Genomic DNA, 21,605 nt, shown 5'->3' with positions numbered 1-21,605 from the left:
CTCATACAGAACATCTGAGGAGATGCCATCTGCACATCCTAATACTCAGGTCCCTCTGCTAACCACACTCTTTCCTGCCCTGGTCAAGGTAAAATTGGGCACATAGACATCCATGACCAACCATTCCCCTCACCTGTATTGTTGAGAATGAACAGTCTCACACTGTACTTACACTTCACACCTACACCCCCATGAATGAAACTGGAGTTTTGTAGCTACATCTCATTGTAGCTACAAATGAGATGTAGCTACATCTCATTTGTAGGGGAAAAGGTTTGTGCTGGGGAAAAGGTTTAGTGCTGGACCACTGATTCTTTGTAATGTCAAATTACCAGCAACTTTTGGCATATTTCTGGCCAAGACCAACCAGCATCTCCACATCAATGCCTGGGCACCAGAAGAACACCAGCACACTCCAAGGTTTGCTTCCAGTAAGAAGATTAGGGTTAGATTTGGGTCCTTCCTCCCATGCAGTCTTCCAACCCCATCCCAACAGGCTCTACAGCCTTAGAGCCCTCATTATCCTCCTGCCAGGCCCCAAAGCACATTAACACATCTTCCAGTTTCATACCATGCAGACAACAGTTTCGTGGGCCACAGTAGTTTTTGTGCTATATGAGAGATTTTGAAATAAAGGAGACACAAAAATGACAACCAAGTATTACAGCCACAATGCAGTAATTAGAGTACAGAGCCTCGAGGAGACCCTCAGCACAACCACCACATAGGGTACATGTGGTCAGTTTAGACACTCAGTCTGAGGGCCAGAAGTCATTCCCTGGCCCTATTTTGTTCTGTGGTATAGGTGAGGCCTGTATGGCTTACACACCTGTATGGCTGGTGAGGAAGAGCCAGCACATTTTTACCCTGAGTACGTTCAAGTGAGGCAGGGCCTCCCATACCCCTGATATGACAGATGAAATTACTCAGGTGAAAAGCAGCACCTGCAAGATTGCACTGTCTGTCATAACCCAAAAAATGAATGAGCAGTTGCTTCAAGAAGGGTTTCCACCTAGGCAGATGACATTTCTGAAATACTGAAGGAAGAGCAGATGCAACAGAAGTCAGGAGAGAAAGAGCAGCAGGGGAAGAGTGGGCCATTTGTGCTCCCTCCCACAGAGCCAGCTAGGTCTCTGCAAGCAGTTGTGCCAGTTTCTGACCAACATCAATATGTCAATTCTGCTTCTCAAAAATCGCAAGCCTACTTTGGGTCTGCCCCCCCGCAGGCATGTAACTGTGGGCAATTCTGCATTGGTATTGACAGCTGGGGCACTCAGCGGCAACACAGGGAGCAGCCGCAGCCCTGCCACCCACCCCCTGCGGCAGTGTCATATTGGACATCACTGCAATGGAAAGGTTAAAGGAAACCTTGTTGAAAAGAGATGAGAAAGGGCTGACTTTATGTTTAGACAGTGCCTGGGGCTGCAGTGGGACAGGTTTTGGGGAGGGATTGCAGAAAGAGTGGTTGAAATTCTGTGTCTGCTTCCTCTTGTTGTCAGAAGAGTGTGAAGCTACTGGCTTGGTGGTGGAATTTGACCTTGCTTTGTCTTGTCTGGCTGGGAGACCCCCCCAAGTTTGGAGCATCTGTACATGGAATATGATGAGGATGACGATATTTTCTTTGCAAAATGGATGAGCAGCTTCTGGGGCCACAACTTGATTGATGAGGAGAAAGAAGACAGAGGCCACAAAAAACGTCAGCCACAGCTCTGTAGTGAAAGGAGAGCATCCCTACCGGTAAGAGCTGTGTGCAGCTTTCTCTGTGTGCACGTGGTGTATGTATAAATATAAGCTCCATCCCCAGAGGCATGGCCCCAGGGATGTATGAGGAGTATGGGACACCTTGCCAAGTAAATTCAGTTCCTGCTGGCAGCTGCTAGTTGCTTTTTGAGCTTAGCTGTCTGACAGGGTCAAGCCTCTGGGGTCTTGGAATACAGAAAACTGGCAAATGCCAAGAAAAGTGATGATAGGGCCAGAAATGTAAGGAGAAGTGTGTAATAGCTGCCTAACTATGTATTACAGTGTTGTTCTGGCTGCTCAGCACAACCTGGCAGACATCAAAACATTTTGCACCTGCATAGATAAAGACTGCCTGTAACAAGTCTGTTCTCATGTGGAAAACTGTATAATTCCATATGTATTAAAAGGATTTGGACCTAATTATGCAACTATATTGTCTCCAGGAAGTTTTACCCTTTACCCTTTGGGACTTACCTGTTTTCAGGTAAGTGTAACTTCTATTTTAACCTAGAGGATGCAGTCCTTCCTGTTTTAAAACATCTGACTCTGAAAACAATGATACAACACATAACAAAGCTTACTAAATGATGAAGTAAGATTTTACCATAGAAGTACATTCTTTATTCTTAAAACAGTCGGGAAAGGGGCAGGTTCATGTGCAGAAGGCAGCTCACAACTGTCTAAGTGATTATCAAAATTAGGTTAAACTGAAAACTGTTCATAGTCTTCACTTTATTCAAAGATTGTTGCTTTAATTTCAGCTTTTAAAAGAATGTTTAGGTGGTCCAAACCTGTCTCCTTTTTTTCCAACTACATCAGTTGTCTTAACAAAGATACTATGTTTTGTTACAAACTATTTTTTACTTATATCCTTAGATCATTATGGCTGCAATGAAGCAAATGCTAATATACTGGGGAGGAGCAGCTAATCTTTTCCAAACTTTTTTTTTTGTGCCATTCTATGTTTCCACTCTGCAAGTTCTTCTCCTCTGTAGCTGTCAGGTTCTAAGCTGTGGGATTTTTCATTTCCAAAAAAAAACTGGCTAAGAAAAACCAACGAGTCCAAAACCACTTCCTCCCTCTTTGAATTCATGTGCTGGAGAGATAACCTTCATTCATAACTTCTGGTCTGATCAGACATATTTGTTATTTACTCTTATATTTCACCTCATCCACAGATTGCAAGACAGGCTCTGAGTTAGAGCTTTGCTGCTGTATTCCATCAAAATGCTGAATACATAACATTTATTAATGGGAAGGGAAGGAGGTTAATTAATTTTACTGTATTTTACTTTTTTTCACTTAAGATACATGCATATGTGATTTCTTTTGGCCTCAAGAGAAACTGGAGTGTAAGAATGTACTTTAAATCTCTTTCCATTCAGAAAGGTACTGAACACATTTTGTATATTTTTGTCCATATTAGCATGTCCTTATATTCAGTTTGTTCAAAAGCTATTTAAATAGTTAGCTAATAGCTATTCAAATACTTTGCTATATTTGCATCCCTGAATCCATACCTAGAATTTAGATTAAATTAGCTGACAGAAAGGCTATGACTTTTTGATGTTACTGTTTAACAAGCTAAAGCTATTGTGTATACTTAATTATGTCTGACCTTTACATTAATGCTTCACACAAATTTGTCTTGCTCCACTGGTTTCATATAGAGGATGTAAATTTTAACTGCTTTATTTCTCAGTGCCAGATGTTGACTGGAGGAATGAGACAGGAAGATTTGTCTGGGGATTTTATAATTTGAGGATATATTTTGAAATGAACTCTTGATTTGGAAGTTGAGTAGTTGGTAGTAAAGAGCAGTAGTATGTGTTGCCTAGCCAAAGCCAGAAGTTAAACAAATGGGTTGTACTGATGCCTTGGACATACCTCCAGAAAGTATCTCCTTGTTGAGAGCAGTAACTTGAGAGCTATTGCACCTGGATGTGTGGTTTTTGTACAGTTACTCCAAATTATAACTACTGTGAGATTAATTATTGCAAATTATAACTGTTGTAAGATTCAAAACACTGGTACTGTTATTTAAATATTGTCTTCATTTTATCAGAACAGTGCTAATTATTAGGAGGAATAATGACTGAGATCAGAATGCATCTCTTCTGAAAGCTAATACCTCCACAGCAGGCCACAGTGTACCCTTCCTTCTGTCTCAACATTGAAAATTGAGATAACTCCACTGTCTAGATGAAAATCAAGTCAGCAAGTTCTGACACAGCTGTTGGAAAAAGCTCCTTGTGCAGGTACAATGGTACTGCCAAAAGAGCACTGCCAGCGCATTTGGTCTCATATCCAAGGCTGGTATTCAGGGCATCAGCAGCAGAGCAGTCCTGCCCATGGGAACTGCTTCAGCACCATGAGCCTTTTGGTGCTACAAAGCAAAGTGCTCTCAGGATAGCACAAAAGGTGGCTCTGCTGGAAAATCACTTTCAGCTCCAAACTGCTGTGTTGGTCTTTGTAGTTTTTCCTGTGCTGTAGTGAGACATTCAAGCCACTGCTCCCACCTTTAAGACAAAACTAAACTCCTGTGGTATCCTATTGTGGTACAGCCCTCATCCTAAATATGGACAAAGATTTGAAGAATAACTCCCAAACTAACAACAGTTTTCATTTCCCTCCCCCCCCCCCCCCGCCCCAATATCTTGGTATACCTCACAAACACTACTGAAATGAGCTTTGCAAAATGCTTTTGCTATTGTCATTCACACTTTGCAGAGGGGAACACAAAATAATATTCATCCTTCACTGGATCATTTGCAAGTCAGGCTAAAACACGTAACTCCAATCTGTCAGGCTAAAACAACGTGTAACCCACTGTCCTGGAAAGCTTGGAGCTCTGTATGTTGCTGTGGGCCAACACTGAATGTAAAAACTGACCGGAGATAATTAAGTCAGCTGTTTCCATCTCCTTTATTTAACTTGTTCCCCTGGGAAACTTTAGACAAATTAACTGTGACCCTTTTTGCAGCCTCCAGCTATGATTTTCCTTGACACATTCTAGTTATCCTACATCATTTAGATTCAGAACACATCTTACCTCCCAGACATTTTGTTTTAAGGAAAATATTTGAGACAAAGGAGAACTGATAAGCTTACAACCCTGTACATGTATCCACCTTCAAATAGACATTAATGCTCACAGGAGAAAATTGCTAAGAGTGACTGAGAGTAGGAGCAGAACAAATGACTGCTGTGGAAGTTACTGACATTTAATTTAAACTGAATTTAAACTGAACATCTACCACAATATTGTTACTATAGACCAATTGAAGACCAGACCAGACCAAAACATTTTTAAGAAATATATGCTTGTCTGTAATATATGCTTCTCAGAAGGAAATGAAGCCATGGGAGAGCACCTGAACGTCAGATGTTCCAAAATATCCCTAAAATACTCGGGTCATTGTGTAAACTCCAGCAAACAATGAACACTTGTGCTGACACACTGAAGATTAATGTTCTTACTGACAGCTGTGCAAGCTCTCAGATCAAGCCCAAAAGATGTAAACAATTAACTTGTCTAGAACAGAAACTGAGAAAGAGATAAGGCAAATTATACTGACAGCAATTTTTGTTGTGTGATGTATTTTTGTTTGTTTCAGATGGGCAATTAGCAGAAGATTATCTGCTTTGTAAATAGATACACTGAACATGAATGGCCTTTACCCAACACAGAAAAAAGGAGTAATAATAGGAATAAGTAACAATCCCTGAGATCCCTTGGTGCTTTTGACTTTCTCAGCACTGGCAAAAAATCCCCATTTTGATAGTGGAGAATTTAATGTATCATGCAAAGGCACTGTGAGAGAAAGCACAGTCACAGTAATATATTTGCATAGACCTGTCTGTGTAGCTTTACCCTTGGCCCACTGAGGCAGATGGGCATTTCAGAGGAAAGCTTGTCCCTTTTCTGGACCATTGCTGCCATATCAGTAGGTAAACTGCAGTCCTTTTGTTAAGACCTTAACTGTAATTCTATCTGTGAAGGGAAATTAAAGAGAAATGTCTTAGTAAAAGAAAACACAGTCTTTGCAAAACAAGACTGATGGAATCCAGTCCCCCATTTCAGCTGTTGTCCTTTGGTTTGTTTTTTTTTTTTTTCCCAAACCCTCTAGGAACAGATACCAGTGATTTTTGAGACAATTTTTATTTCCAGGAAAGAATATATGTTGATGCTATTAAAATGACAGGGAAGACATTTAGCTTGTTGAGCCTGGCATGGCATGTGTGCTCCTGTCCCTCAAGCACAATGCAATTGCTTTGATGCTTTCTAAAGTAACAATACAATACAAGACTTTACAGAACTTACAGCTGTATTGACTGGTTTGAAACCAAAGTAAAAATAATATGGCAAAAATCATTAACACTACTCTCAGAGGCAGTCCATAATACTGGACATAGTAAGCTTATGCCTGGAGAAAAAAAATTGAACCAGTACCAGGTATTTTGCAAACACTCTTCAAATATTAGGTACTTCTGTCAGGTGTGAGATTTATTATTTTCAGCATCTCTCATCAAGCCTGTCTAATGCGACGTAGCTGCAGCCATATGAATGCACAGCCTCTCTATTCAGAGAAAGGCTGCATTGGTCCCTGTTGTGCCAATACACTTATAGTAGCATCCAGAGCGAATGAAGTTGTGTGCAGGATGTATTTCAGGTCCCTTGCAGTCCAAGGTTTGTGGATTCATGTGAACACTATACCCAGTTGGTTTAGTTTTCCCGTTTGTTAAAATAACAAAACAACCAACAAACCCTGCGCTGAGTGTAGGGTTTTCTACTGGATTTTCTTAGAAAGTGTTATAAATGAAAAATGATCCCGCCAAATTAAAAAAAAAAAAAAAAAAAAAATTTAGCAATAGAGATCTAACTTAGCCAGCCACAAGGAAAAGGACAGTGCCGAGCTCGGGATCGGCGCTGGGTGCTGAAATGAACAGGGCTAATGCCTTTATTAATGTTCAGCTCTTTATTAAAAAGATCAGCTGGGCAGGGGGGTCGACGCAGAGCTCGCCCCCGCGGCTGTAGCTTTCCCAGGCAGCCGGAGGGAAGGAGGCGCGCAGAGCCAGTCACTGGAGTCCCGAGCAGCAGCTGTCCTTTCTCCTTTCCTTGTGGCACACCGGTGGCCCGAGGATGAGGAGGCGTGGTGTGCAGAGTCTGTTGCTGAAGTCCAGAACAACAGCTGTCCCCGCTCCTTCCGTGGTGGCAGTACCAGGGCTCTCTGTCTCTATCTCCCTGCTTCTCAGAGCCTAATATAGTCTGTTCCTTCTTAGGTGATGGCGACAGTTAAAAGCCAGTCAGGGGATGTGTTTCCCTCTTCCTCAGCTAGGGCATTTGTCTAGACTCCTCTATTGTGTTCAGTTTTTGATTTATATTCATTTCTATCTCCTAAAAATACTCCCATGATCCTAAGGGGTTTTTATTTGCATGTTAGTCCCAGAATGGCAACGTGGAGGGGTGGGAGGCCAGGTAGTTTAGAGAAAACAAACAGAGCAATTAGCTAATTAGCATTTCAATATCGGTACTTAGCTAGAGTTAGTAGTTTTCTTTTAGTGTTGCCATGGGAACTAGGAAAGCCCTGCCTGCGTCTCTGGGGAACACCTGGAAACTGTTCATAACAGGTGCAAGACACAGAGATCAGCCTCAGCAGAGGTTTCACTCTATGCTCCCACACCACCATCCTGGTACAAGCGATTTTTATAGGGAAAATTTTGCCTGAACCCAGGATTTTGGCATTCAGTCCTTTGTTTCATTCACAGTCCCATAAGTTGATGAGATTTCCTTCTCGGCGACAAGGCAGAACAATTCGAAGTCCGGTGTCCTTTAAACTCTTGATGAAATTTACGGGAACACAGTATTCACATGTATCGGCCCGGGGGGCGGATGTTCCTGATGTCCATCTCGGGTCGTTCACGCGATGATCAGCGCCTGGGTGTCTCCATATCGCCTCAGATAAGGCCCATCTCCTGGCGAGCCACATCCCTTTGCTTGTAAATCAGGTTTCAACACACACCTGGTTTTGCCTGAGAAGGGGGGCTTCTAATGCCAAAGGGTACATTCTAACAACTATTTAATATTATATATATATCATGCAAAAAAATGGCGCGAATTATACCTGTTACATATAACAGAAAGCATTGTAGAACTGGTGGGATAAACCTTCCTTTGTTATAACTAATCACAGCTCCCTCAAAGCCAGGTGAACTTCTCAGGGTTACTTTAGTAGCTGAAGGCTTAGCACCAGGCTTATACAAAACAGAGAGTCACAGAATCAATTAGGTTGGAAAAGACCCCAGAGATCATTGACTCTAACCTTTAACCAATCCACCACCGTGTCAACTAGACCATGGCACCAAGTGCCATGTCCTATCTTTCCTTAAACACCTTTAGGGACAGTGACTTCACCACCTCCCTGGACAGTCCATTCCAATGTCTAGTCATCCTTTCTGTGAATAAATTTCTCATAATGTCCAAAACATATATGCATTCAAAAATGTATGCCAGCAGCTGGGTACCTGGAGTGCTTTAATCTGACACCTACAGGAGTGTAATTTTCAGTACCTCCCATCTCTCACACTTTTCACCATCTGCATCTTATCTGTGTTCAGCTACTCATCCTGAAAATCATCAACAGCTGGCAGGGTTTGGGGTATCGCCAGCTCTGTGTGGTGTCCTTCTCATGCCTCTCTTCTACAGGTCTGTCCCTTTCTAAAACCACCAATTCATGACTCCACAGGACACAGCAGTTCTGTATCAGTTTAATCTCCTTTGCAGACATTCAATTAAACACAGATGATGCAGATCAATAGCTTTTATCAGCATTCCAGGCCTCAGAAAATTGAATCACATAGAAACTAAACAACTATCTCTCCACTTCAGCCCTGCAAATATAATTGTAGAAGTCTGTTTCCTACTACTTCTTTAGTAGGGATATGTCAATACCCTGAAAGTGCTTCTTCATTAGTTCAAGACAAATGTGCCCAAGGAACCAGCAGAAAATTCAAATCTGGGCAATAAAGCATCTTGTCTGCATGTAGACCGCGCTGAAAACTTGACAGAACTGGGTGAGAAATGGTTGCTGTCTCACTCTAAACTCAAATAGCTGATAAGACCTGGAGCACTGTGGGTCAAACCTCTTACCTGACTCATCTGGCCACAAAAGGCTGGTAATGCTTTTTGAGAGTCCTGCCTAGAAACTGCAGCCAGGTGCAAGGCCTGAATTTTTGAGGTTACAAGGAGTCCCAGTTCCTTTTAGTATCAGTGAACTCTAATAGTGAAGCGATACGCGGAATAAATAGATAGACTCCGTAACCTGGGGTAGTTATGAAGTAGGTATGTATGTCAGCGCCCGGCACAAGCAAGATAGCTCTCCAAAACTTGTGCCCCGAGCCTCAGTCTGACCCACTCCTTTATTCCCAAAGATGTTCCATATGCAATACATTGCACAACTTTTTCATGCATATTCAACCCCTGGCCCCGCCTGTCCTCGCCTCTCATGCTAAATAGGTCCACGCCCTTCTGGGCACGCGTGGTTTGCTGTGGTGGTTGTACGGGGGTCTCTCGGTGGTCCTGAGGCTGAAGATTGTGGTCTTCCTCATGGCTGAACTTTTGAACTTTTCCTCTCTGCGCATGCGCTTTTGGTGCTTATCTGAGTACGTCTGTCAGTCTTGATAGGCTTGGAGACAGAGGAGCTTCTTTATCTGGGTTCTTTGCCTCTTCTGGTATTGTTCTTTATGCAGGAAGCTTCAGAAATTTGCATTTTCTTATGCCCTTTGTACCAGGCAGAGGTTTCTTAAGTAAAAGGTTAAAATTCAATACATAACTCTACAAGCTAAATTATAAACGCTTAATTCATTTTGTTAACTTAACTCCAAAAATCTCTGTTTCAATAGGACCTGAAATGAACAGGGCTAATGCCTTTATTAATGTTCAGCTCTTTATTAAAAAGATCAGCTGGGCAGGGGGCTCGACGCAGAGCTCGCCCCCGCGGCTGTAGCTTTCCCAGGCAGCCGGAAGGAAGGAGGCGCGCAGAGCCGGTCACTGGAGTCCCGAGCAGCAGCTGTCCTTTCTCCTTCCTTGTGGCACACCGGTGGCCCGAGGATGAGGAGGCGTGGCGTGCAGAGTCTGTTGCTGAAGTCCAGAACAACAGCTGTCCCCGCTCCTTCCGTGGTGGCAGCACCAGGGCTCTCTGTCTGTCTATCTCCCTGCTTCTCAGAGCCTAATATAGTATGTTCCTTCTTAGGTGATGGCGACGGTTAAAAGCCAGTCAGGGGATGTGTTTCCCTCTTCCTCAGCTAGGGCATTTGTCTAGACTCCTCTATTGTGTTCAGTTTTTGATTTATATTCATTTTTATCTCCTAAAAATACTCCCATGATCCTAAGGGGTTTTTATTTGCATGTTAGTCCCAGAATGGCAACGTGGAGGGGTGGGAGGCCAGGTAGTTTAGAGAAAACAAACAGAGCAATTGGCTAATTAGCATTTCAATATCGGTACTTGGCTAGAGTTAGTAGTTTTCTTTTAGTGTTGCCATGGGAACTAGGAAAGCCCTGCCCGCGTCTCTGGGGAACACCTGGAAACTGTTCATAACAGGACCCACCACACTTTACATTTGAAATGTTCATTGTGTGCCAAAACTTATATCCTCAAACCCAGGAATAATAGGAAATTCTGCTGCTGCTGCCTCTAGAAAGCAAGTTATTGTCAGTGTGATTCTCCTACACTTAAAAAAGAAAGATACAGAATTCTGGGGAAGGTCCTTCACTTTGCACCACTGTTTGGGAGAGTGTCTGTGGCAGAAAAAAATCTGCCTTGTGTGTTCTGCTTTACTATTCAATAGTCAACAAAGACCTTTTATTTTTCAGGCCAAGCTTTCCTCCCTCCATACATCACGACTTCATGCTTCTGCCAAAGGCTCATCTTCAGGCCACCTCAGGGGCTCCAAGGAATTTCAAGAAGACCAAGATGTCAAATGCCACTGCCATAGGAAGGCAAGCCGAACACCTTCAGCAGACAGCTCATGTCCAGAGACAAGATCAAACTCCATTCAGGAATTTGCAGAGTCCTTTGGAAAGCAATTGCATCTCAAAAGCAAACGCTCAGTTTCTTTGGTAGGTAATAAGATCACTATGGAAGAAAAAAAGCCCAACCAACCAAGTCAGCTTCATCCCTTGCGTAATTGCTGTGACTTTGCTGGGGGAAGTGCAGAAATAAACTCCAATTGCAATTTCTCACATTATGTGGTCTCAAATTACTACAAGTAGCACAAACCAGGTTAAAGTTGTATCATCAGTGTGAGGATTCTTGATATGGTGTTACTGTCTAGGCTTATTCAGGAATGTTTATCCTCAAAATGAGACACCACACTGGCTCATGTGGCAATGTTTTCAGAGTTTTCTATGGCTGTGGCCAGAAAACATGACAATACAAACCCAGGTTTGCTTCACTTCTGCTGCAAGACCCAGCTCATTTTTTCACTGCTGCTGACCTGACTTAACCTATGTGGAGTTATCTGTAATACTGCCAGACACTGCAGTGTTTGAGAGGCTTCTCATTTCCCCCTCAGGACTCCATCCATCTGGTTTCTGCAGTGTCACCACACAGCTGCAGCAGCAGCTATTGCTGTAAGTAGCAGAACATATTTTCATTGAAAGGGCATGCAGGCAGCAGGGGATTCTCTGCCCATTTCATCCTTCTCCCCATCATTCTGTCCAGAGCCATGAGCATTTTGTCTGATGTGCGTTGATGAAATAGCCAATAACAACTTTTTGTCTTGACTTTATTATATTTTTATTATGATACATAGTATCTGCTGTATCATGCAATGGAAGAAAGGGTAATAAATCCTAACTCACTCTTAAGTATCGGGAAGACCATATCAAGTTGTCACGCCATTCAAAAAGCTGTGCTTGAATAACACCTGACATTAGCATCAAATAACCATAGAAGGAAGACTCCTTTTTTTGTTCCAGGTTCTTGACACTGACAATTTGGATGGAAAAGTAATTTTCAACTCTCTTTGCACAGCAAAAGAGGGGGAAAAATTTCTTTTCAATAGGCAGCATAATTACATGATCAGTCCCTTACTTATAGTCCTTGCATGACCAATCATCTAAGAATATGCAGAATTATGATGATGATAGCACTGTTACACCATGGTCAAAATTTCAAGTGCATTCCCTAATCTTCTTTTTCCTCTTCAGGAACTATTCAATTGCTTTCATTTGGAAATTTACATTGCCTCATGTGCCAGCATTCACCAGTGGTTCTCTGGTTTATAATTTATAATTTCTCAAAAATGCCTGTGGCTAGAAAGTCTGTGAGTGTGTAGTTGATGTATGATTAGGTATAATGAGCACAATGTGTTAATTATGGCTTTAATTATTTTAATCTGTTTTTCAAGCAGACCAAGTTGTTGCCATTCCCTCAGTCAAAATTGTAGTTTGGAAGATGTGAAGGAGTTGTGAATCTCAAAGAAGTGAGGAATAGGTCAGAGATCTGAAAGGAAATGTGGGCTTAAACCTGTGTCTTCAAATGGAGCATTTTATTTGCATTCAGAGCTCGGTGGGTGCAATTCAAACCACCATGATCAGACAGGTGAACAGCGTGGGAAAGGTAATTCATCTGCTTCCCTGCATATTGCTTTTCTCATATAAATGTGTTCAGACCTTGTTTTCAGCAAAGTCTTTGTAGCAAGCACTGAGCAGCCTTCAGGGATGTAAAGATGCATCACATGAAACAAACATGGAGTCTGGGCTGAAATCTCAGAGCCCCTCCTCACTCTTTCTCCCTCTTGTCTGCTCTCTTCTTCAAGTCCAGTGAGGCTGTGACCCTCCTATCATATACAGAGTAAAATCAAAGTATTTGAGTGTGTTGCTTTTTGCTGAGCTTTAGGGTGACTGGCTTGGGCCTCGAATTTGAGCCCATCATGGTAAAGCTGAGCTTGGTGAGGCAGGTTAATGGGACATTTTCTTACTTAGTGAAATAAAATAATGAGGTTTTTTTAATTCTTGTAGGAGTCTCTTTTAATTCCCTGCTATTTCTTCCCCTGCCTTTTAGCAACCTGAAGGTGCAAAAGAGAGACAAGAAAGAGAAAAATTGCATTTGAGAAAAAGCAAGTCTCATAAGAAAATGGAAGAGAAATCAGAGGCAAGGAGAGAGCGGGACGAAGCTGAAAGTTCAGAAGCACCTGCAAAACACAGTGAACAGTTTCCATCACAAGCAAGCATTCAGAAAGGTTATGTATCTACAGGCAGCTAGAATGCATTGAGATAATCAATCTTAACACTCCCCCTGAAGAACAGAGGGAACATTCTTGTTGTTTTGACTAGAAGAGGCCTATTAGCTAGAATAACCCCTGAGTTGTAAAATGAAAGTAAATTTCAACTGCATCACTGTCACCATGTTACTACCTTCCTTTCTTTACTTTTGTCATTAGAAGTATGACCTTTGTCTTAGGAGTGTATCAGTAGCAAGATCCAAGTTAGAGATTAACCACCGTAAGAGAATTTCAGGTACATTTAGCATTGCAGCAGAACAGTGTTCGATGTGTTCCTTTAAGAGGAGGCCACTACCTATGTATTACAGAGCTATGCAAAGCCGTATGTTTCTTTTTTTAATTGAAAACAGGCTTTTTGGTAGGTTTGGGAAGAAAAAAGTACACATAAACAGCCAACTGCTTCCTGGCCCTGACATTCACTTAGATTTGTCTTGAAAACAGGTATCTTTTGCTCTGACAATCTTTCAGCTCCAAATTTATGTAAGTAAGAGAAGAGAAGCCCATATGCTCTTCTACACCTCCCTGATGTCTCACTTCTCTCTGCTTTTCCTATCACTGTGCAGTGTGACTCGTTTCACTGGCATCTCCCAGCCCTCTCCCAGGTCCTCAGTCTCATTTTCACAGTCACACAACTAACTCTTTCTCCCAGCTTTACCCTCATTACCTTGCATCTTTTGTGGCCTTTCCTCTCTCCATTTGCTACTTTACTGCCTTGTAGCTACCAACCTCTTTTGCTACATCTCTACTTTTGCTTCATCAACATCTGAGCCTTGCTGAAAATTCTCCAGTAAAACCAAAGATGTTCTGTCTCTCATATTTCCATATAATCTCTTCAAGGGGTTGATGAGGCATTGCAACCCTTTTTTCTTTCCCAGAATTTGGGCCAAACTGGCTGTCTATGGTGAGCAGGACCTAGGAAAATGCTGATCCTCTGGCTGAGGATCTCCTGAACACAGGTGTAAATCTCATCTCCACATGTTCACGAACACATACACACTCCCACAATCCCCCTATGCTCCCCTTTCTTCAAAGTGCCAGTGTTCTCTGCAGATACAACCCTTCTCTCTTTGGGAATAATCTTCCCAGGCCTAGTATGGAGAAAGCCTGATTTGGATAATACAGGAAGAAAAGAGCGAAGAGTAATGAAGTCATGAGCAAAAGTCAAGGTCTGATGGATATTCTTCCTGTGATTTTTCTGTAATTAACAAAAATCTTACTAATTTACCTTAGAGCCTTACTTTTGAATATTCAGCCCTTTAAAAGCTTAGGGCATCCTTAAAACTTTGTAACACTTGTATCCATTAAGGGATTGAGTTTGGTGTTTTTTTTTTTTTTTTTTTTTTGTTTAGGGCTTAGGGGGATATATAAGAAAGCAATTGATCCCTTACTGATGCTTGTAAATTGCTTCTTGCCTGGTAACATATATTATAAACTAATAAATCTAATAATGGAAAAATGTTGTTCCTATGCATTGTTCCTGTCCTTCCCAATCCAGATTGAATTTTTATGAAGTTCTTCTGTCAGCCAAAACTTAAATACAGATGACTTTTCCTTTACAACCTTAATCTGAAGACTGCATTACAAAAGGTCTGGATAGAAATGAACATGGCCAGCAGTGTCTGGGATCCTCAGATAACACCTCTCACATCCTTTCAGGTAGCAACCTCTCACATCTTGAGAGAGCTTAATGCCATGGCTGCATCAGCTTTGCCTGGATTTCAGGCCATCAGCTGCCTCCTCCTGTTTTACAGGCAGGTTAACTCAACAGGCCTAGCAGAATTTGCTTGTGTTCATCGAACTAACATGCTGGTTGTACACCACTCCTGATGGAAAGAAAACACCAAACAGAGCTGAAATAGGACAGCCCTGTGTGGCTGCCTCTGACTTGCTGGTTGCCATCTCCCTGAAGGCATGGAGAAACCTCACTGCCATCAGAGCAGCTGGGCAGCTGTGCCCACAAACAGCTCCTCTGTGCTCCACCAAATCCCATCTCTCTGATGGGAGACTCTCTAAGTGTTTATGTGCTCTTGAACCAGCCCATCTGCCCCATGGTGTGACTCTGCAAACAGAAGCTTTCACATAATGCCCTCTATTTAATCAAAAGTGTTCCCTCTTGCTCTGTATCATGGCTGATTAGACCACAGCCCTTTCCAGCTCAGTCCCTTCTAGTCTGAGGCAATGGTATTACTTGGATGGACTGAATCTTGCATGATAGACTGAAATAATTCTCCACAGACATTAACAAGTATTCCATAACAAATTGGGCATTTGGGAGGACAGGTAACCATCCAAAGAGGAATCTGATTGCAATGGCACATCTGATATTTCTATCAGAAAGACTCCAGAGGGTTTCTGTCCTCACAGTAGGTCGCTGGTTCTGTGGCAACTGACATAAAAAATAATCACTGCCTTGATTCCATCCTGAATTCCCAGAGCAACAGGGCTGGCTGCAGGCAGCTTCTGCACAAACACCCATTCCTGGGCAAACACTGTTTGCTTTTTCTGCCCTTTCTAAGAGTGGGACAGCTGCAAGTTATATCAGAGTCCAAAGCCTGGACATGAAGGAAGCCAGGCTTCAGTGGGAAGCGAAGACAAAGGGATGAAGAAATCCATATGCTCACTAATAAGAAATATTGAAAACATAAAACAGAAAGGCAAATGAGCAGGAAAATTGGTGTGATTCAAGGGGCCCATGCAGGAAATATTAAACTTGCTGTGTCTCACAAGACCATTGTCTGATAGAACACTCATCCCTGTGAATTCTTCCAGCACTTCATACTAGCTGGAAAGTGCTCCTGTGGGAAGAGAGGATGTAGGTACATACAAATCTTTCAAGAGCAAGAGAGACTTACACCCCAGTGTTTTCTGAGAGGGCTAAGAAGACATCAGTTGTGGTTACCTCATCTGTCAGGTGAGCATTCCCAAATATTTATGCTTGCTTCTCAGGTATTGTTTAATTGCAGCAGGATTTGGAGGATGAATTAAATTTTGAGTTCTGCTTAACTTATTGGTATATGAAATGCCATACCCCACACAGGTAAAATGATGTAACAGCTGTATTTATGTACATGCTCACAAGAACCCTTTCTGGGGAAAAAAAATAGGAAACATTTAAATGCATGAATAAAATAAAAATTAAACAACCACAATGTATAACTGAAGAAGAATATAATACCTATTAAAAAAAACCCCAAAATATTAAATAAAAAAAAATTAAAATATTTATCAGCAGGTTTTTGTTCTTTAGCACAAAAATGGTATTTGGGTAAGCACAGCGCTGGCTCTGAATGCACTCTGTGTACATGTGAATAGTGTAAAACCCTGTAGAGAAATAATCAAGCTTGATAAGTGAAATTATTCACATAGCAATGAATCATAATCACAGGACTTTGAGTTTATTGCAGCTTTCTGCCAAAACTGTTGTAAGCAAATAGGTTTTGAAATATTTCCAGAGAGATATTACAGCCAAAATCTAGTCATTCAATGAGAGAATTGAACACTGAAATACAACAATCTTCATAAAGAATGCCCTGCCTGCAGTTGTTGTGCCAGGGCTTTAGGTAATTTTGTGAGAACAAATGTGAAAATAAACTCATTCATCATAGAAAACATTGCTCACACCACATTGATTTTCATTTTCACTGTTGTTTTAGATTGGCTTGATAGATGCTATTGCTCCTGTTAGGAGGATCCCTCTGAATCCCAGGTCAGTATCTACATTTCTTTGGAAAAAGATAATTTCTCTCAGCTATGTCTTGTCCCTGAGGTCAGATAGAAAAAAAGAGAAAGAAGTGATACACTGAGTATCAATATTCTGTCATACTAGTTGTATTCTTGTCCTTCTTATATGTTTGTCAAAGTGCTTCAGTTCATAAAATTTCTAAACTGACAGAAGTTTTGGTGAATTGATTAGACCAACCAACGTGTGACAGTTGTACATGAATTTTCATCAAAAAGCCATCGAGGCCCCTACAGAGAGTCCTTAGACTGGAGAATTAGTACTGTTCCTGATAATGAAGTATCAAAAAAGAACTATATTTTTTGCTCTAAAGCTTGAGTGGAAGGATTCATGGATATGGTTGCCTGCAGCCATATCCCATGGTATGAGGTGAATGCTAAGGTTTGGTCCTTTGAAAAGCAGCCCTTCCTGGACCATTGTGCAATGGCTCTCATTTGATATACTGCTCTTCCTGTGTACACAAAATACATCTTCAGTGTTTCTCATAAGCTTTTTAAATATAGTGGGTCTACTCCCTGAGGACTCCTATACAGAGAAAGCTGTCTGTCAGAAAGCAGCTACAGTGATTTCAGATTAGCACGAGTTTATGCCTGGCAGAGAGGAATGATTAGGGCATTTCTTTGCTCTAGTGGTCCCAGCAGCAATAAAAGATCTTCAGGAAGAACAAAGTGACTTTAGGCTGCTCTCAGCTGTGCCAGACTGGCAACTGCAGTTTAACCCAGGATTTGGGATATATACAATATATATTCATGAATTCCTTTTCCATTGTGCCAAATTCTACATGCCCACAGCTGCAGGTGAAGCTACTTCAATTTCTTTAATGCCTTTTGCAGGGAACAAAAGGACTCTCACATTAATTCAGGTCTCAACTGCTCAATGGGCATCAACCATAATGTCCATCACTCAGGGTACTCACTGCAATGTGGTTTCCTAATCCAAAGCAATTCTGAGCTGAGAATACTTAAGACTGATTAAAATTTCTTTTCAGTCTAAGCAAGAAGATTTGGATCCATGTGCAATCTCTCATGGTGTCTTGGGACTACACAGGAGCACAGAACTTCACTGCATGCACAGCATTAAAAAAGAGGGCTTATGGCAAACACTCGGGGCCTTATTTTCTGTTACTTGCAATATAGAGAGTAGAGGATCTTGACTAAACCCTGAATGCTGGTTACTGAGAGGTGATACATCTGTGTGTTGAAGCTGCTGCAGTAATCCTATATTACCAGATGCTACTTAGAAGTTGGGAGAACCCTCAGTATTATCTTTAATGGCTTTTAACAATGTTTTGCACTGATGGAAAGACCAAAGGTGAATATGGTGGGCCACACTGAAGCTGCTACAACCAGAGTGTGTCCTTCTTTAAATAGCTGTATTAGTGGAAAAGTGGAACACAGTGCTCCAAAAGAGCTGCAAGCAGCTGGGTGTTTCAATGTCTGCAGTTCAGAGCTGGCACTGCAGAGAGGGAGCAATCAGTTCTCCTAATTCCCAGCTAGTTGATATAGTGTCCAGCTCTGGGGCCTCCAACACGAGAAAGCTGGAATGAGCCACTAAACTGATCATGGGCCTGGAGCACCTCTCCTGTGATGACAAGCTGAAGAGTTTTTTGGGACTGTTCAGCCTGGAGAAGAGAAGGCTCCAGGGAGACCTCAGAGCCCCTGCCAGTACCTAAAGGAGACTTACAAGAAATCTGGATAGGAACTTTTCACAAGTGCATGGAGGCTGTGGACTCCCCATCACTGGAAGTGTTCAAGGCCAGGCTGGATGAGGCCCTGAGTAACCAGGTCTATTGAAATGTTCCTTGCCCATGGCACAGTGCTTGGAACCAAACAATCTTTTAACTCAAACCATTCTGTGATTCTATGATAATAGAGATAGATTTTATGGTATAGTTGTTGCCTATATTGATAACCTCAGGAAAGGCACCAAGCACCAAGTCCTCCTCTCTTTGGAGACTCTTTCTGTAGGTGGCATCCGAGACACATTGGTGGGGTAGAGTGGAGTGAGAGAAGCAGGCATAACTGCTGTGCTATAGTGGTACTTTAAAACACAGATCTTATCTCAATACTCTTCTGTCTGGTATCAAATAAGCAAAAATAGAAAGCACTGGATAACACATTCTTCTAGGAAAAAAAACAACCTGGATCCTGCTGAAGTTATTCTGATGATAAAAGGACTTAATCTAACAATAGTAACCTTCCTTCCCTTAAGACCAATGATCCAGTAAATAATTTGGACCAGGGATCTTAATTTCTGAAGGGAATATATCAGCTCCACTGTGGTAAGCACACTCCACCTCTTAAAATTCCTGAGAAATAACAGGAATTCTTTCATTAAAATCCTGTTTGCAAGTGCTCTTTTCCACTTGCTTTTAACAGTGTATTCAAAAGTTGCTGCTAAAGAAACCAACCTGTCCCACATGTCATGTTCTGGTGTGTCTGTAAAGTCAGTGGCAAGTTCTTGTCCTCTGTGATGAAGAGAGGGTCCTTTAGGATTACAGAGGGGAACTATTCAAGGCTTGATTCTAAATACAGAAGAAAAGAGAAATCAAAACTTTATTCAGTACATCAGTGCATTATAAGGTTAGTGTAAGTGGTGTGAATTTTTACAAAGTTCAGATATGAACTTTGAAGATAAAACCTCCTAGCTCCTTCCTAGTGATTAGGGAAGAAGTAAAAATATTTTTACAATTTCTTGGACAGTGTAAATCAAAATTGCACATTTGCTACAGAAGACACTGTTTGCAACTTCTTTCACTTACAATCATTAATCAACTAGATAACCTTCATAGCCATTTCCAGCAGAGGGAGTCTGTCCATACCAAGTGAGAACATGCACTATAGTCCAGTGCAAGCATGAGTTTAAGACTAAAATAGTTACAGTACCACCAGGAGATAATCATCATCAACAGCACAGGTCCAAGTGGTCAAATTTTGCCCTATGTTGTTCATATACTACTTGTTTTTTATATATAAAGGAAATCAATATACACTGAAACCCATGGCAGAGCATAGTCTGGTATTAGGGACTGCAGTATTCACCCCGTGGTCAGCAGAAAACCCCGATCCAGCTCTCTCCTAGTCCTTACAATAGGAAAAATAAAACATTTCTTGCCCCAGGTTTATTCTGACAGAAGTTTCTGAGTGAGAAACTTCTTAATTTTTATTCTTATAAGCAGTACAAGTACTTTTCACAGGCAACATCACTGAAAATAAGCCATATTTTAAAATACATTTCAAAACATCTCTGTTAATCAAATGCAACTTCTCCTCTACAACTGCTAAGGGACATGGGTGGCATGTCCACCCCAATTTTGGCTGGTCTGGTTCAGAGTCTGGAATGTGGGGAGGTTTGTGCTGCTTTGCTGGGCTGAGAACTCCCGTGGCAAAGGGCAGGGACACGCTCCTGTTGGGTGGCTTTGCTGTGAGGGTACAGCTGGCAGCAGGACAGAGATAAGCATCTGGGGAGCAGCAGGAGTCTTAAACCACTCAGCTTCCTTGCACAGGTAAGGTGAGTTACAGTCCTTGGCCTCTCACTGTTATTGCAGAGGCAGTATGGACTCATAAAGCCATATTGAGCTTCATTCTCCAAGCACATACAAATATGCTAATTGCAGGGGGATTATTCGTGGCTGTGAAGTGAAGCATAAATGGATACATTGGCAGGATCAGTTCATATGTCCTATCAAGTAAATGTGTGTATTTGCTCAGAAACAAAAAACAGGTAAAACAACTGTATTTCATAAAAGAAACAAAGTCACAGGGAAGTCAAAACAAAGCTGATAGCAATTGAAAAATGATGCTTTGGCTGGGAACTTCAGCAGGAGACACGGAATCAGAATTGAGCTTCTTTCCCTTTTACACTTATCATTGGCTTACTAAATCAGTTGGTCATTTCATTTTTATTGTGCCTGTTCACCAAGGTACAAAATAGCATTTAATGTATATTTATATAACATATGCACTATACATATATACATGCATATATACCCCCCCCAGACATGTGCTGACAATTAAACATTTGTATATCTGCATCTCCCAGAATTGTGCTGTACTGTGGGTTTCTCTCCTTCTGTCTGGCCACAAACTATTACTTTTCAAGCTGCCTCTGGGTTTCTCTGCTTTCTGTCAACTTTCTTGCTCAGAAACAGCCTTTTCCCTGTCAATCCCCAGCTTCCCTACAACAGCCTTTTCCTACAGAGATGCTCAGATGATTGCCTGTGACCCCATTTGTATCCAACTTCATCTTGCAAGCTCAAACTCATGTTCAAGTGTGCCTGTGCTGATATTGTGTCTATGTCAATATATTCTAACCCATGGGCAGATGGACATTTCCATGCTGTGGGAAATCTTGTGAAAAGGCAGGAACGAGTGGGAGTCTGCACCGTGGAAGTGGCAGTGCCTGCTGGACTTCGGGATTAAAGTGAAGAGGAGGAGAACCCTGGTGAATTAATGCTGAAGCACCTCTGCAGCTGTGACTTTGTGCCTGGCTTGGGACCAGAGTTGGTGACACCAGAAGTGAGAAGCTCAGGCTGAACTTTTTCCTGTGGTGGTCTGGTTGTGACTCCACTGATCCCTGGGGAGGAGTGTGGTGGAGAGAGCCCAGAACTGCCTTTGGGAGCAAGCTGGTTTGTAAGAGGTGTTTTGGGCTCATAGGGGCTCTGTAAATTCAGATATTTTAGGAGGTCAAAGTTTCCCTAAGTGACAGCCATCCAGGAGACCAAAGGATCCATTTCCCAGTGAGACAGGACACATGGGCATGTCTGTAAGAAACTGGTTGGGAGGGCAGTGACTGAGGGGAAAGTATTTGTCTCCTTGGAATATTGCACCTGGTCACAGAG

At 41.9% G+C, this 21,605-nt stretch overlaps 1 protein-coding gene across 1 annotated transcript; it reads left to right on the top strand.

The window, feature by feature from the left end:
- Positions 1–13,007, top strand: LNP1 (leukemia NUP98 fusion partner 1). Its single transcript, XM_053935759.1, has 4 exons — positions 1–88; positions 1,500–1,737; positions 10,613–10,858; positions 12,807–13,007. Exons 2-4 carry the CDS (start codon positions 1,591–1,593, stop codon positions 13,005–13,007), a joined length of 594 nt encoding a protein of 197 aa, XP_053791734.1. The 5' UTR covers positions 1–88; positions 1,500–1,590.
- The last annotated feature ends 8,598 nt before the right edge of the window (positions 13,008–21,605 follow it).

This window comes from Vidua chalybeata, chromosome 2, assembly GCF_026979565.1.
Source record: "Vidua chalybeata isolate OUT-0048 chromosome 2, bVidCha1 merged haplotype, whole genome shotgun sequence".
NCBI lineage: Eukaryota > Metazoa > Chordata > Aves > Passeriformes > Viduidae > Vidua > Vidua chalybeata.
Note: the sequence above shows the minus strand (reverse complement) of the source record. Positions and strands in the feature narration are given on the sequence as shown.